Raw genomic sequence first — 15,884 nt, forward strand, 5'->3', positions numbered from 1 at the left:
TACCTCTTTTCTTCACCTCCAGTCATTTCCATAATATCTAAAATATATCCTTACCAGCCCTAGTAAATTCATTAGTTTAATTATTTAAATTCTTCTTGGAAAAATTTCAAGATGTTTTCTCTGTATGTTGGGTCCTGCTAGTGATGGAATTTTAATCTGCTTCTTGCATTTGTGATTCACCGGTAATAAGAGTATCTTAATGTTCTATTAAGGCATTGATAAACTTACTAGCTTTAACAACTGGAGGAAAATTTATTTCTCTAGATTTTAGTACTGGCCTGAGAGACTAAATAAAAATACGTATTCTAAAAATCCTCTGTTTATATTTGGTGTTAGTCATGAAAACTGCTAATGTCTTCTTTTTGTTGTTGATAACCATCTTCCAGGATACCACACTGATATATGGTGTGGGTAGCTGAGTTGATTAATACAGGTTTTCCTAATATGGTTACATGAAATTTTAAGTGACAAAGATATTCTTTCTTAAGGGATTTACTAAAACTTTGCATGCCGGCTACTCATATTTATACTACAGTCTGGTAAAGGCAATATCTATTGGCACAGAATTTAATATTTAAATGTTTACCTTTTATGGCTTGATAAGTCCCCTTACTCTGCAGAGACCAGCACTCTTCTGGTTGTTCCTCCATCTGAATGGTCACTAAGTACAGGAAATTGGTTTTGTCTCCAAAATAGCAAGATAATTTGACTATGTTAGTAACACAGGGAAGGTAATTCAAGGTTAGACACTGTTGCTGAATTTGAGGTTCTGTGATTGCTTGTTTTGATGATAATGACATGGGCTAACTCCCAGACAGTAAAAGGAGGCAAGTTGTGCCTCCAAAGAAACCTGTTTCTTGATAGTTTTCCAGTGCTCTCAAATGCATGTGTCCATCCAGTAAGCAAAAGAGGGCAAAACAAAGAAAACAAAATAAAAACAAGTTATCTTTCCTCACAACTCTTGATTCCTTACATCTTAATATGCATTTCAGTCTTGCCCCATTCCAAGGACAGGTCTTAACCTGAGCAGGAATAATTTCAAGAACTCAGAGCAATTAGTAAACATAAAATAATAATATGATGGATTGAGCAAAAATATGCTGGTGTCTTTATGTATTCTCAATCCTCATATCAAACCTACAAATTCAACATTTCCCCCAAACACATACATGAGGGAATCATTTCTTAATTATCCATTATATGCATTTGAGAGCACTAATATATATATATATATATATATATATATATACACACACACACACACACATATGTATATATCAAGAGACAAGCAATCTCAGAAGGCAAGTTTATTTCCTGTTACCCAGGAGAACAATATTTTAAAAACAATGTTTAAAACAGGGATCTATTTCATAACAATGTATGAGGATGAAGTCTATGGTATAGTCTTTAAGCGATAAGGTGTACCTTCAAATATTACTTTGTATACTTAATTTAATTTTCTATCAAATAAGATATTAAAGGTTATAATTTAATAGAAAAGAGACAGGTTTTCTATGTCACTTTTGTCATAATTCGATTTTTGATTTTTTAATTATTTTTATTAACATATAATGTATTATTTGCCCCAGGGGTACAGGTCTGTGAATCATCAGGCTTGAACACTTCACAGCACTCACCATAGCACATACCCTCCCCAATGTCCATAACCCAACCACACTTTCCCTACCCCCCTACCCCCCAGCAACCCTCAATTTGTTTTGAGAGATTAAGAGTCTTCATATTTCAATTTTTAAAATTTCCTTTTCTTTATTCTAGATTGATAAGGTGCCAAGGCTACCCCCCAAACTCTATTTCTATAACACAAGGGTTTTATTCTATAGACATAGAATAAGGTAGCTTATAGCAAAGTTTTGTATACTTCTGTGATGATTATGGACAGGGATTTGAATCTGATATACACTGTTTATACCTGATCTTTATTCATTGGTGACTAAGAGTCAGCATTTACAAAGCTCTAGGGATTTTGGCCATAGTGATTTTCTACCATTGATGCTGAGTGTCCTGTCCACCTTGTATTTGGTCAGTTTTACATCACCATGGTGACCAACTTAGTCTCCTCCAAGGAGCACTAGCATCTTATGTAGGGCTATTTGGTACAGATTTCTTTTCTCTATCATATCAAAAATGACCAGACTCTCAGAATTCTGTGGTGTGGACACTTAAAGAAGTAGTTAGTATAAGACAAAAACCAACTGAAGAGACTATCCTCTCTCAATGTTTAAGATTATTTAAGCATGTATTTGTTTTCCCCTGCAGTTTCCATTTTGAGTAATAGATGTAAAGAAGTTCTGTGGATCAAATTAATACTTTGGGTCATTGTAGGTATAATTACTTGTTGTTTTTTTTTATTTATTTATTTTTTCAGCGTAACAGTATTCATTGTTTGCACAACACCCAGTGCTCCATGCAAAACGTGCCCTCCCTATTACCCACCACCTGTTCCCCCAACCTCCCACCCCTGACCCTTCAAAACCCTCAGGTTGTTTTTCAGAGTCCATAGTCTCTTGTGGTTCGCCTCCCCTTCCAATTTTTTTTTAAATAAACATATAATGTATTTTTATCCCCAGGGGTACAGGTCTGTGAATCGCCAGGTTTACACACTTCACAGCACTCACGATAGCACATACCCTCCCCAATGTCCATAACCCCCTCCCCCTCTCCCAACCCCACCTCCCCCCAGCAACCCCCAGTTTGTTTTGTGAGATTAAGAGTCATTTATGGTTTGTCTCCCTCCCAATCCCATCTTGTTTCATTTATTCTTCTCCTATCCCCCTAACCCCCCATGTTGTTTCTCCATGTCCTCATATCAGGGAGATCATATGATAGTTGTCTTTCTCTGATTGACTTATTTCACTAAGCATGATACCCTCTAGTTCCATCCACGTCGTCACAAATGGCAAGATTTCATTTCTTTTGATGGCTGCATAGTATTCCATTGTGTATATATACCACATCTTCTTTGTCCATTCATCTGTTGATGGACATCTAGGTTCTTTCCATAGTTTGGCTATTGTAGACATTGCTGCTATAAACCGAATGTTTATAATTACTTGTTTTTTATAGCCACCTAGAGTATGACTGTCCACAGTAGTTTTTGTTTTAATAAGAAATATTATTGATGGCTTGCTGGTTTCATACTCTTAATATGACACTGATATGCTTGATTTTCCACTGTTTGGTGGAAAGATGCATTGCAGCTTTCCATTGAGAATTATTCCTGGACAGTTCTTAATGATGTCAGAGATTTCTTGATTAATAAATAACAATGATATTAAGAAAGAGAAACACAAGGTGGCCTATAATCTCAATGACAGTTATCAGACAAAACAAATTTTGACTATAAAGTGGTAGGTCCCATAGGTTTTCTGATATTTTTCAATTAAAAAGAATTATCCAGTGCTCACTTTGGCAGCACATATACTAAGAATTATCCACTTCTCAGTCATTTAAAAAAAACTGACTTTCATGGTAAATGGCATAATGGAAAAGAGAACTTGAAGAAAAATCACAATTTTTTTTATTATTCCAACTCATTTGTTTGAAAGGGTAAGGCATAAATCAATATGCATTTTTATAACATGCTTTTTTCGCTATCCATCTAAAATTTATATATTTTATAGTCTTTCTATTTGTATATAAATCATAAGATTTATTATTAACAGTTTTCTCTTTGCTGTCACTATAAATGACGTGATTGCCAGTAGCTGAGCACCCATGAGTAACCTAGCAACAAGTCAGCTCTCTAACAAGTAAGAAATACATGCAAACAAAGTGTTATGGGAAAACGAGTTCAGTTTCAGAATATTAGTGCATGTATACTGCTAAATATCACGATGAAATCTTCTAATTTGGGGGAAATTACATTACAATAGGTATTGAATTTTCTAGTAAATAATACATTGCCAGTGAAATCTTCAGATTTTTTACCTCTTTTAACATCTATTCTGTAGTTTAACATAAATTTGGTTTTTGTTGTTGTGAATCTTTCTAGCACACCTACAGAAAACAAATGAAATCTATTTCAGACGGCAGCACTGTTGACTAGGTAACTGAATATATGTGTCTTCCCTGGAACCCTATTCATTACAGATTAGATGAGAGAAGTGTCTTGGCATGTTTTCACTATGTGGTAGATGAGTTTACTAGATGAAGTTTCAACAGTAAACCTTCCCCACAGTGAGGTATTGTTGATCTCTTAAATAGTTTTAGAATAAATGTTTTATTTTATTTTCAGAGGGTTATGCTTATAGTTCTGAACTTCTGTGGGCATAATTTTCTTAGAAAAACTACGAAAGAGTCCACCTTGTTTTTTCACATGTTTAGACTTTGGTATATTTAATGTCAGTCTCTTTTGGTGAAATTTAATTTATATAATTACTGTTTGTTTTCACTGAGAAAATAGCACTCCTCTCTGTTAGTTGTCAGGTCGTAGTGGAGGTATTGGGTATTGGGGGAAAGCTGTAACTTCATAGGATCATCATTTGTATGATGAATAGAGCCAGGTGGAGAGGGAAATACATACTGGTGAGTACCTTCCATTAAATAGCACAGCTTCTATTCTGTGTGACAGGCAGAATTACTTGGCCTTCCTCAATTTGACAGGCAGTTCACTGCACTTAAAGAAATCTTAGTGCCCCATGGAAAATTGAGGTAAGGGACAGAAGGATGGGGTAGGAGCTGAACATGTGATTGTATATTTAAAATGAATGCATAGAACGGTAGAACTGGAAACCATCTGCTCTCTGCTGAAAAATTTTGTTTTCCCCAAATACCCTGAGTTTTAGGTTACTTTGAAAATCTGACGTTAAATGACTGAATTGTTGCTGCAATCACGATTGGGATGTGAGCTGAACTCTGACCTCTTTCTCTCACTATCCACACAGATCTCCCTTCTCTGGGGAAGAGGAGAATAAAAATCATGAGATCCAAACATACTTACCAAGATAGTCTGATTTCATCTATATATGAGAAGTTTGGTCTCTTACATTGTTTGGATTGAAGTGAGTCACCTTAAATAAATGAAAGACTATTCTTTACATGAGAAACACTTATGTATCCTTGAAGGCATCTAGCTACAACTGAATAGATCAATTGCATGAAATTTGCACTCAAAATGTCATGACAGAATAATATGGTCTATATTGTTGATGTTACTCATGATGGCTGCAGTCCTTGGTTAGTTGTTCCGGAAAGTGGCATTTTAGATGCAGCTTATGCACATTAACTACCCCTTCCAGCACAGATGTCTCATTGGGGTTATTGTTGACAAGGTATCATTCCTTATTTTGGGAAGTTGAGTTCCTAGAGGGCAGGGATCATTTTATTTATTTCTTTTATCCATTATTGAGTATTCTTATAAATAGTAAGCTTGCAACAAATGACTAACTTTTTTCTTTTCAGTTAGTGTTTGTAGGTGTGCTAGAAAGATTCACAACAACAAAAACCAAATTTATGTTAAACTACAGAATAGATGTTAAAAGAGGTAAAAAATCTTAAATAATACATGCCCTTGTAGAGGAAATAATGTTTAAAGATCCACTGCGGACTTAATTACTGTAGAGTTATTGTTCAATTATGAGATTGATCTAAAAGGAACTGTCCTTATTGCAGGTTTGGTTACAAAAGTACGGCTACCTTCCACCAACTGACCCCAGAATGTCGGTGCTGCGCTCCGCGGAGACCATGCAGGCCGCCTTAGCTGCCATGCAGCAGTTCTACGGCATTAACATGACAGGAAAAGTGGACAGGAACACAATTGAGTAAGTAATGGCATCCACACTCTTTTCTTTCTGTAGTCCTTGAGCCAAACCTAGTAGCCTGAGAAAGTTCAAGTGAACTCCGCCAACCACAAGTGGAGCAATTTGTCTCCTGTCCCTGTTCCTTGGAATTTAACCTGTCTCAACCCTCCTCCCCTAGGATGTCAGGTTTTTCAGAGTCAAATTTACTCACTTGACTTTAGCGACACTTCTTCAGAATAGGAGGGGAGAAAGGAACAATGAGAGTTAGAGTAAATGTACAGTTGAAGCTGTTGCAGAAGAGCTACGTCAGTGATGCGTTGGACCTGGCTTGTGCTGCTGGTGTGGACATATTGGACACATCTCTTCCCTGATAAGTGACATGATATCAGTAGCTTGAAATTGGCTGAAGTCGGAATATTAAGGACAATGGGACACAATACAAATCCGAGCTCTTTTTGAGGGAAAGGGTGTTAGTCACTTAACTGTTGATTAGCCTCCGATTTGTGGTCATTCTCTACATGAGTTAAATCAAGGAGAAGTTCACTGAAAGTCTCTCCTTTTAATTTTTGATTAGCAAATGGATTGTTTTTACTCTTTAATAATATTTGTGATTTTATGGATTGATTCATCAATCATTTGTTCATTTATTTATTCAACCAATGACTCATTACTGGGCATTTCACCTGTGAAAGAGGCATATACAGATCGGAGGACAGAATCTCTTCTTCAGAGGAACCAGGTTAACTGTGTAGCTAGACATAATCACAAATTATTTTAGCACAGGTACACTGTAAGTTCTGCAACATTATGAAACGGCCTTATTGTTTTTGGACAGCAAAGGAGGAAGTGATTAATTCTCTGAGTGCAGGGAAGAATCATCTGTGTTTATTGAGTCCTTGATACTTGGAAGTAAATCTACTTCATCATTTAATACGATCATCATACATCAACCCTCCACAGTAGGCAAGACAAGGATACATTTTTCTCTCTAATTTTTCAAATAAAGAAACTGAAAGTCAAAGGCTAAGTGAAGTCCAGAGGAGTTGCAGATCCAGACCTTTTGATGTTTAGTTGGAGAACTTTCTAATATACCATGTTGTGGACCTCAAGAAATGACACATGTATTTTTCTTTTTAAACCTTAAATACCTGAAATTACTTAGTCCAGGTATATATACTTTTTATATATTAAACTAATTTAATATGTAATTTTAAAATTATATTTTGCCTTCTAATACAGCATGATATTAGTCATACGATTTTTATTTCATCAAGATAGGATGAGTACTTGATAAAAGGCTTGAAGATTAAACGTTAAAGCAGTTTGGCAAAATAAATATAATTACCTCTCCTAACATTTTTAAGAGATAGATAAATATTAACTTTGGTATACCATCTGGGAAAAATAGAACCAAGAATTAATATAATGTGTTCTGCAAGAATGAGAAACTTGTTATTAATACTAGGAATAGAACTTGGATATTTTGAACCTGCTGCCCTCTATTGATTGCAATTCTCCATTAAGAGTGTCCTAAATAAATAGAGCTTTAAATTCATTTTAATTACAATTATAAATTAATTTTAAAGATAGCTTATTAAGGGAATAAGAAAACCCACAAGTCCTACATTTTGTTGCTGCGTAGAGTACAGAATTCCATTTAAATCATACTTCTAATCCCAACATTTTACGAAGTGCTCTGAACAGCTTTTGTGCTCTCTAATGCAGAGCTGTTATCTTCTGATTCACTTTCTTGGGCCATATGACACAGTTTTTAAAAACACAATAAATTGAGAGCTTGGGAAACTAATTCCTTTGAATCTGCTTATTACCAGATATTAAAATTCAGAAAGCGGAGTTCTATAGAAGGTGGCATCTGTGTTTCCTCTCCATTTTGAGAGCTCCTGCTGGTCATCCGAAGCACTCAAGATGGATAGGTTGGATTTCTTAAGATAGCTGGAAAAAGGTCTTTGTCAGGAGATGATGGAAGAGGAATGTGTGCGGGATTTATTTAGGCTGCTTAGGTGGAAAGGGTCTGAACGGTTTTTAGTTGTTCTCCAGCAGGACAACGTCAAATGCAGAGGTCCAGAAAAAGACCCCGTGTCCTTTTCTGCCCACAGTGGCTCAGATTCCAGACCAGGAGAAATGATTGTGTCAGTGAGTAGGAGTTAAAGTAGCATTTCTGTGAATTATAGCGTTGTAGAGAAAAGATCAACTATATAGGCAACCTTTAATTTAAAACCAACCAGTGTTTTGGTCCGTTTGTTTGGTTTTCTTTAACCAAACTTTGTTCTAAGTCAGTTTTTTTTTCTTTCTTTTCTTTCTTTTTTTTTTTTTTTTTGAATTGGAAATGAGTTTTTTCCTTTACATACAGTATTATTTTTAGGTGAGCCCACTAAAGCGCCATTAAACCTTCATCATCTTTCCTTCCTAGATGACCCTGCTCTCTCTGTCCCCTATGGCACCCACATTGTCACTCAGACTAGAAACCCTGTGGCTTCATTGGCCTCCTGTCTGTTTTTTTCCACTGATGTATCCCCAGTCCCGAGGTAGTGTTGCGCAGGGTACTCAGCTCAAATAGTGTCCTATTTTTGGAAGTATAATCCCCATAATCATGCTACTTAAGCAATTGTCTGTGCTTTTATAATCTCGAATGTGTCGTAACAATCCGTGCTGAAATTGTACTCTATTATTTTACATAGCCAAATTATAAAGTATGAGTTTTTATCTAAACCTTATCACATAAAATATGGACTACAATTATAGACCTAAAATTACTCCTCAGTATTAAAATAAATGGCTTAAGAATCATTTTCAGATGCTATAAACTTATATCTAATTGCAGGCTCTTGTCAAGATCAGTTGTTTTTAAATTAAATAATTATGTCCTCCTTTGTCAGATAGACATTTGGTGCATTTGGTCCGTAGTTCTTGAGTAATTAAAAGTAATGATGTAGTTGTGGTGATCCCTATATTATATTGAAGAAGTTAACCATTTAACAGTGACAAATTTATTTTGTCATTTATTGTCATTATATTGACATTATAAATGTCATCATTTAGATGGCTTATTATATTGCTTTCATATCAGTTAGCATTGATGTTGGAGAGACAGGAAGGAATACTTACTCCCCTACCTCAAAATGAGCTCATTATCATCTGTTGCAATGGTTCAAAATTGTGGGTTGCTTAGCTAATTTTTATAAGCAAGCTTACTTAAATTCCTTAATAAGTGAAGCGATTTATGTTATGTATGAAAAAAGGATTATATTTAGCATGGAGGGAAAAAGGTAGCAAGGCAATAATGAAAATAAGGCTAATGTGTTTTTACAACATTAATGGTAGTATTTTAAAATTTTAATTCATCTTTTATATTATCATGCATTGACGCATGCTTGATGAGATATCATTTTTAAGGTGAACTTTTTTTTATCTCCCTCCATATATATGTATGTACATATACATACACATATATGTGTATACACATAAATATGCAAATGTACGCATATATTCACACATATATAGGATGATCTGAGTTATTCTGTTTATTAATTTATCTTAATTAAAATGAATTTAAGACAGAATGTATAGCTTTTTTCAAATAATTATTATGAAACCCCAATGTATTTGAATTCTCCTAATTTGAGAATTAAAATATTTATTTAGTTATATCAAGAACCATAAGCTTTGGGCCTTAATTTTCAATGTGTTTCATGAGTTTCAGTCATTTGTCTAAATTATCAAGTTAAGACTCTTTCAATCTAGGTATAAAAGATAGGTTCGTCAGTAATTAAATTTCTTTTTCTTTATTTCTGATTATAGCAATGGGTTTGAAACACTTTAACATTATAGGAAGGATCGGTCCTTATTTTGGTAACTACAGAAGGGTGGCTGCTAGCTAAATCAGCCTCATTCCCCCTCTAGAAGGTGAAAGGGGAAAGCTTAAATGAGCGCTGACACTAGCTGAGCTTTTTCTTCACGTTGCAGATCATGGAGTCTTATTACATCTCTTCTCTGTGATCAGGTTTTCAAGGACCCTAACTGCAGTTTCAGCTTCGTGAATAAGCTGTGTCCATGGAGGTTGTTCATGAGTGGCTAGAAAAAAGAAACTGTGGACCCGAGTGAGCTGTCAGCCTAGCTACATTTTGAGCCCTAAGCTAATTTACTTTAGAAAAATCTTCACGACTCCTGGACTTCGTTCTCTGAGTACAAATAAAACCTAAGGATTTTTTAAATTTATAAAAGTTAACATTTTTAAAAATTTGTAAAATGATCTTTTGGGGACAACTATAAATAGTAGGTATTAATCTTACCTTCCATTAGAACATGGAAGAGTCTAGAGGATAGAAACCTGTTAATTATGCAGATGAACATTTTCTTACATTACTAATCCATAAGGCAGGAGATACAATTTCGTGAGTTCCCCCCCCCCCCCCGGTTAAAACAGGTATATGTATACAGAGCCCCTGTGTGGTACCAATCCAATTCCAAGGGACACCACTCCCATTGTATGCATTTTATTGAAATACTGTCTTCCTACCACTGTCTTACTACTTAATACTGTCTTACTACCACTCCAGAGTGGTGCCTCCCCACTCTGGGGGCACCAGGCGAGTGGACTCAACCTGAAGGCATCCTTGACAGTCATACAATCAGAGGCCTGATATGTTTGACTTGAATACCCAACTCTTGAAAAAAAAAAAAAAGGTTACTGACTTATGATCCAGCAATTGCACTACTGGGTATTTACCCCAAAGATACAGAGGTAGTGAAAAGAAGGGTCATATACACCCCAATGTTCATAGCAGCAATGTCAACAATAGCCAAACTGTGGAAGGAGCCAAGATGCCCTTCCAGAAACCAATGGATAAAAATGTGGTCCATATACACAATGGAATATTACTCAGCCATCACCAACTTTTGCATTGACATGGATGGAACTGGAGGGGATTATGCTAAGTGAAATGAGTCAGAGAACATCAATTATCATATGGTTTCACTTATTTGTGGAACATAAGGAATAGTATGAAGGAGGTTAGGAGAAGGAAGGGAAAATGAAGAGGAGTGGGAATCAGAGGGGGAGATGAACTGTGAGAGACTGTGGATTCCGGGAAACAAACTGAGGGTTTTAGAAGGGAGTGGGGTAAGGAGATTGATGAGCCTGGTGGTGGATATTTTATTATTTTATTTTATTTATTTTATATTTTATTTATTTTATTTTATTTATTTGACAGAGAGAGAGAGACAGTGAGAGGGAACATAAGCAGGGGGAGCAGAAGCGGGAAAAGCAGGCTTCTGGTGGCGCAGGGAGCCCAGTGTGGGGCTTGATCCCAGGACCCTGGACCATGACCTGAGCCGAAGGCAGACGCTTAATTACTGAACCACCCAGATGCCCCCCTACCCCGGTGATGGCTATTGAGGGCATGCATTGCATGGAGCACTGGGTGTTAAATGCAAATAATGAATCATGGAACACTACATCAAAAAGTAATGGTTTTATATGGTGACTAACATAACATAATAATAAAAGAGAGAAAAGAAATAAAAAAGATTAAAAAATTACTGAAACCAACGACACTCATATATAGTGGCTTTTATTACTGCAAATTTGTTTAGAAGTTTGCAGCTGCTTTATTTATATAAAACAGAAGATTGTGTCTCTGTTGGTATCTGTATTATCAAAATACCAGGATATCCCTGTTTTGAATAACGAGGGATGTTAACTCATAGGTCAAGGTGATCTAAAACGTGTTATTATCAGTGTGTTGCTACTGCTGCTGCTTCTGCTACTAGTACAGCTGCTTCCTGATGTTTGTAAAATAATAATAACTATGATAAATTAATAATCATAGCAGTTGCTATTTGCCAGGCACTATTCTAAGTGTTTCACATGATTTAACTGCTTTAATCCACACATTAATTCAATAATGTTATCACTTCCATTTTCTAGATGAGGAAATGGGGAAACAGAAAGAAATAGTAGCCAGACCACTGTCCCAGGGCTGGGAAGCAGGTGGAGATGGGTTGGGAGCCCTAGCAGTTTGGCCCTAGGATCCCTGCTCCTAACTTTTACAGTATTACTCCTCTCAAAAACATTGATTTCAGATATTTTTCCTTTCTGAATTCAGTTAGAGAAGTTACTAATGATCTGCCCAACTAATTTTTTTTTAAGATTTGATTTATTTATTTGACACAGAGAGAGAGATCACAAGTAGGCAGAGAGGCAGGCAGAGAGAGAGAAAGGAGGAAGCAGGCTCCCTGCTGAGCAGAGAGCCCAATGCGGGGCTCAATCCCAGGACTCTGAGATCATGACCTGAGCTGAAGGCAGAGTCTTAACCCACTGAGCCACCCAGGTGCCCCGTGCCCAACTAATCTGAAAATGTTCTGGGTTCTAAACAATTAAGTCAGTATTGAATATCAGTATTACATTTATGCAAACTGAGGTAATGCCATGATTTACACCTTGAAACTACAAAATGACTTCCTTGTAGCTCCCCCTCAAACCCAGTGCCTGTTCCCATGTCTTTGTTTGCTTTGGAATGTCAACTTAAAATTTTTGGCAAATGAGTCAGTAAAGAAGCACTTGTATATGAGCTATGTATTGACATGCAGAAAAATAAGTGTGTTTTAGCAATGGTACTTTCACAAAAGCACTGCTTGAAAATAGCGCTCAATCAGGTGATATAGTTGTTAACCTGAGGTGAAACAATCAATCAATTCTACTTTTACATGTAGAGTTTTGCACTCTCGTGTACAAGTGTATATGGGTTTTATTAGATTATATGAATGACTAATACTTGGTGCATGAAAACTAGAAAGAAATCCCAGTGTCAGATTCTACCTGAATAATATTAATGCACCAACTTTACCTTTAGTATTAGACATTCAATTCATTGATGAGTCGTTAAACACTAATCATCATTTTTATCCACCAAGAGTTTTAAAAATTGTAGTAGAAAGAACCTGACCCCTTATGAAATTAAAGAATGATTTAAATGTTTAGAGTAACATAGAAGGCCCCACGGCCAATTTAGCTCAAATACTGTGTGTCATATTCAGTGGCTTGATGTGCTTCTATCATATTTTGGGGATTTTTGCATAATTTGATAAATAATACCTGCTAATATCTCTATGCCAGAATATTTGGATGCAAATATTGGCAAAGTTAACATAGAGTATTCTCAGTTTGACCAATCCTTATTAAGAGTTCTTTGCATTAAATTACTGATAGATATTAGATTATTCCTGTTCTTATGTTTATTTCTTACACTTAAATCATCTGCTTTATGATTTAGTTTTACATAAAAATATTTATACAGTGTCCATGCAATAAGCATTTGTTCAAGGCACACAGCTGGGAAGAGTTACAAAGTCTTCCAGAAACATGGGCAGAAAGGGAGATCAACATGAACAAAAAAGACATGCAGACTCAATTCCTTCGCTTCATTTGGTTTTTGAAGACTTCACTGGGTATGGGCCCCATTCCTGGCTCTCTGCCTTGACTGGGCTGGTAGAAGATAGAGATACAAATCTGAACACGCAGTATAATCCATACTGTGTTGGGATGGTAAATGTAGCTCTGTGAGTTGAATAATGAAGGATGTTTAGGATTCTCAGAGTGAAACAAGAGGAAGTTATGCCAGACAGAGGTCACTGCATACGAAGGCAGAGAGAGGTTTAAGTCTGTAGGAACCTGAGTGGATCTTGGAAAGTTGGGGGGGCAGGGGGAATCCTCCCTAAGTAAGCCTGAATCAGATTCTTTCTATATAAGCATTTTCCTACCCATATCATATAGAGAACACATCTGTGCTCTGGAAGATTTATCTTTAGGAATAAGAAGGATGCCATTAGTGAGAGAGGAAGGAAAAATTTTGGAAGCAAGAGACTACATTCTGATAGATTAGATGTGAGGAGAGAGCAGTGGAAATGTCACCTGGGTGTTAAAACTTCGGGCTGAAATGAAGCATCAGAGGAATTGGCACAAACCTGGGTAGGAAAATCATAATTTTTTATTACATGTAAAATTAGAAATAATGACAGGGTATCTTCACAGAGATATGATAGCACTTAAGCCATTGCATAGTAATGTTTTTTAAATCATGCATGTCTTGCGTATAGACTGAACTCAACAAGGGCTTCTTGCCTTGTTTATCTTTTTAGTCACACTTTTTCTTTATATCTCTTAGCATGTTATAAAAGCCGAAAAATATTACAGGATGAATGAATAAGGACTGAATGAGTAAATAAATGAAGAAGTTGGAACATAAGAAAAAAAATATATATTTAATGGGCAAAAGCCTAGGAAATACATAAAGAATTCGGCAGAGATATCTTTCAGCACAAGAATCTAATATTCATCCATAAAAACCCTATTCTTTGGAATATACAATGCTTCACTGAAAAAATTTTTACTAGAGCCAACATATGCATGGTTTAAAATGGACATTTATTTTAATAAACTTAATTTTCTTTTCAATTTTTACCTTCCTTTTTAAATTTTATTGATTATTAAAGTCATTTTAGAGAATATGTCCTTATTGGCAATACATTTTTTCCTGATAGTAGGTAGTTCTGTTTTGCCAAATTTCATCCCATGATCCATTTCAAAATTCTTTTCCCAGAGTGCTAACTTAAATATTTTTCTTAGCAAAATGTACATATAATCACTTCTCATATTTAGTAAATTTATTCATATTTAATAACTATATATTATTTATTCTCTTAGTGCTTTTGGTGAGATAAATAAGCATAAAAACCTGCCTTAGGAATATTACAATTTTTACTGAGAATATAATTAATGAATACACGTGTAAAAGCCACTTAAATCATAATAACCCCTCCAATGCGTAATATTTGCTAGTTTAATCTATATCTATATCTTACAATATATAATAAAAATTAATGATTTTGCATTTAAAAATACAAAGTGTCCCTATCCACTTATTCTTTGAATATCTTTAATATTCCAGGGGTTGTACAAGGTAGTAGGAGTATATAGATCCCCTACCCTTGAATGTTTACAGTAGTGAAATGTCTCTCAAATGAAGTGGTTAAAGAATGCCCTTGGAGTATTAGTTAAAAATAGTTAAAAATAGGAGATCTCCATTCTCAACTCTACAGAATTCAATTCCATAGGACCATATAGCCTCCTAGTAGTTGGAAGTCTTTAATAAAGGGAAAGCGATAAAGGGAAAGCGATTTTCTGAAGTAACTACACAATGCATTATAAACTAGGATGGGATTTGTTAAGCCTGGTAACCACAATGTCTATAGTGTAGAGGCAGAATAAGAAAGGAGAGACATTTTTCAATACTTATGGTAAAAGTGTCATTTTTCTTAAAAAGCAAAAGTCGTGATTTCATTGTTGTCTCAAGTTATTATTGTTTATTAGAGCGAATTAGCTGATTTATCCATGTAACGTGGAAATTATTTCTTTCATTTTCACAAAATGGATATCTTTAGATAGTCATCTCTATAGTCAATTATTTTCCATTTAAAGAGTATAGAAATTATAAAGTATTTGATGAAATACAGCAAAAATTGATTCTTTTCTCATTTCTACTTTCTGAGGAATGTGGCACCATGAAGATTTTGCACTAGCTTTGTAATTGTTAAATTAAATGTGCTAATGAATGGTAAAGCCATTTTATGAGTCCCCAAAGAAGGACTACTCAAAATCATGAAAATCTTTCTTCTTAGATAAGAAGCAAGACTACATAGAAAATATTACATTTGGCCAATGAGACTCTGAATAAAAGAAGTTCTATGACTGTAATTATATAAGTATTAAAAATCAATAAATCAAAAAACAGCATGTCATTTTCCTAATACAATTATGTTAAACCTTATTTGTGTGATGCTAACACTGCATATGCAGAAAAAAAATTAAACATTGAATTTGATTATTAGTTACTGATTCAACAGATGCTTGTTACTTGTAAATTGGGGTAGTGATCAAAGTGAAATGAAGAAAAACATGGAGAAAGGCAAATGTTATTTGAATAATTTACTTCTATGTAAGCTAGAAGAGAGAATAGAATATACCCTCTCAAATCCTGAAATGTAAGGCCATGTAATATATTTTTTAAATTGTTCAATGTTAAACCTGGAAGAGTCCTTAGTGAAACT

General features: G+C 35.2%; 1 protein-coding gene across 1 annotated transcript in view; it reads left to right on the top strand.

Annotated features, from left to right (window-relative positions):
• MMP16 (matrix metallopeptidase 16) overlaps window positions 1-15,884 on the top strand; it is a 309,254-nt gene that overhangs the window by 141,716 nt on the left and 151,654 nt on the right. Inside the window, exon 2 of the mRNA XM_046027856.1 lies at window positions 5,632-5,780. Coding sequence (XP_045883812.1) covers window positions 5,632-5,780 — 149 coding nt within the window. The remainder of the gene's footprint in view (window positions 1-5,631; window positions 5,781-15,884) is intronic.

The sequence above is a fragment of the Meles meles genome, chromosome 1 (assembly GCF_922984935.1).
Source record: "Meles meles chromosome 1, mMelMel3.1 paternal haplotype, whole genome shotgun sequence".
In the NCBI taxonomy this organism is placed as follows: domain Eukaryota; kingdom Metazoa; phylum Chordata; class Mammalia; order Carnivora; family Mustelidae; genus Meles; species Meles meles.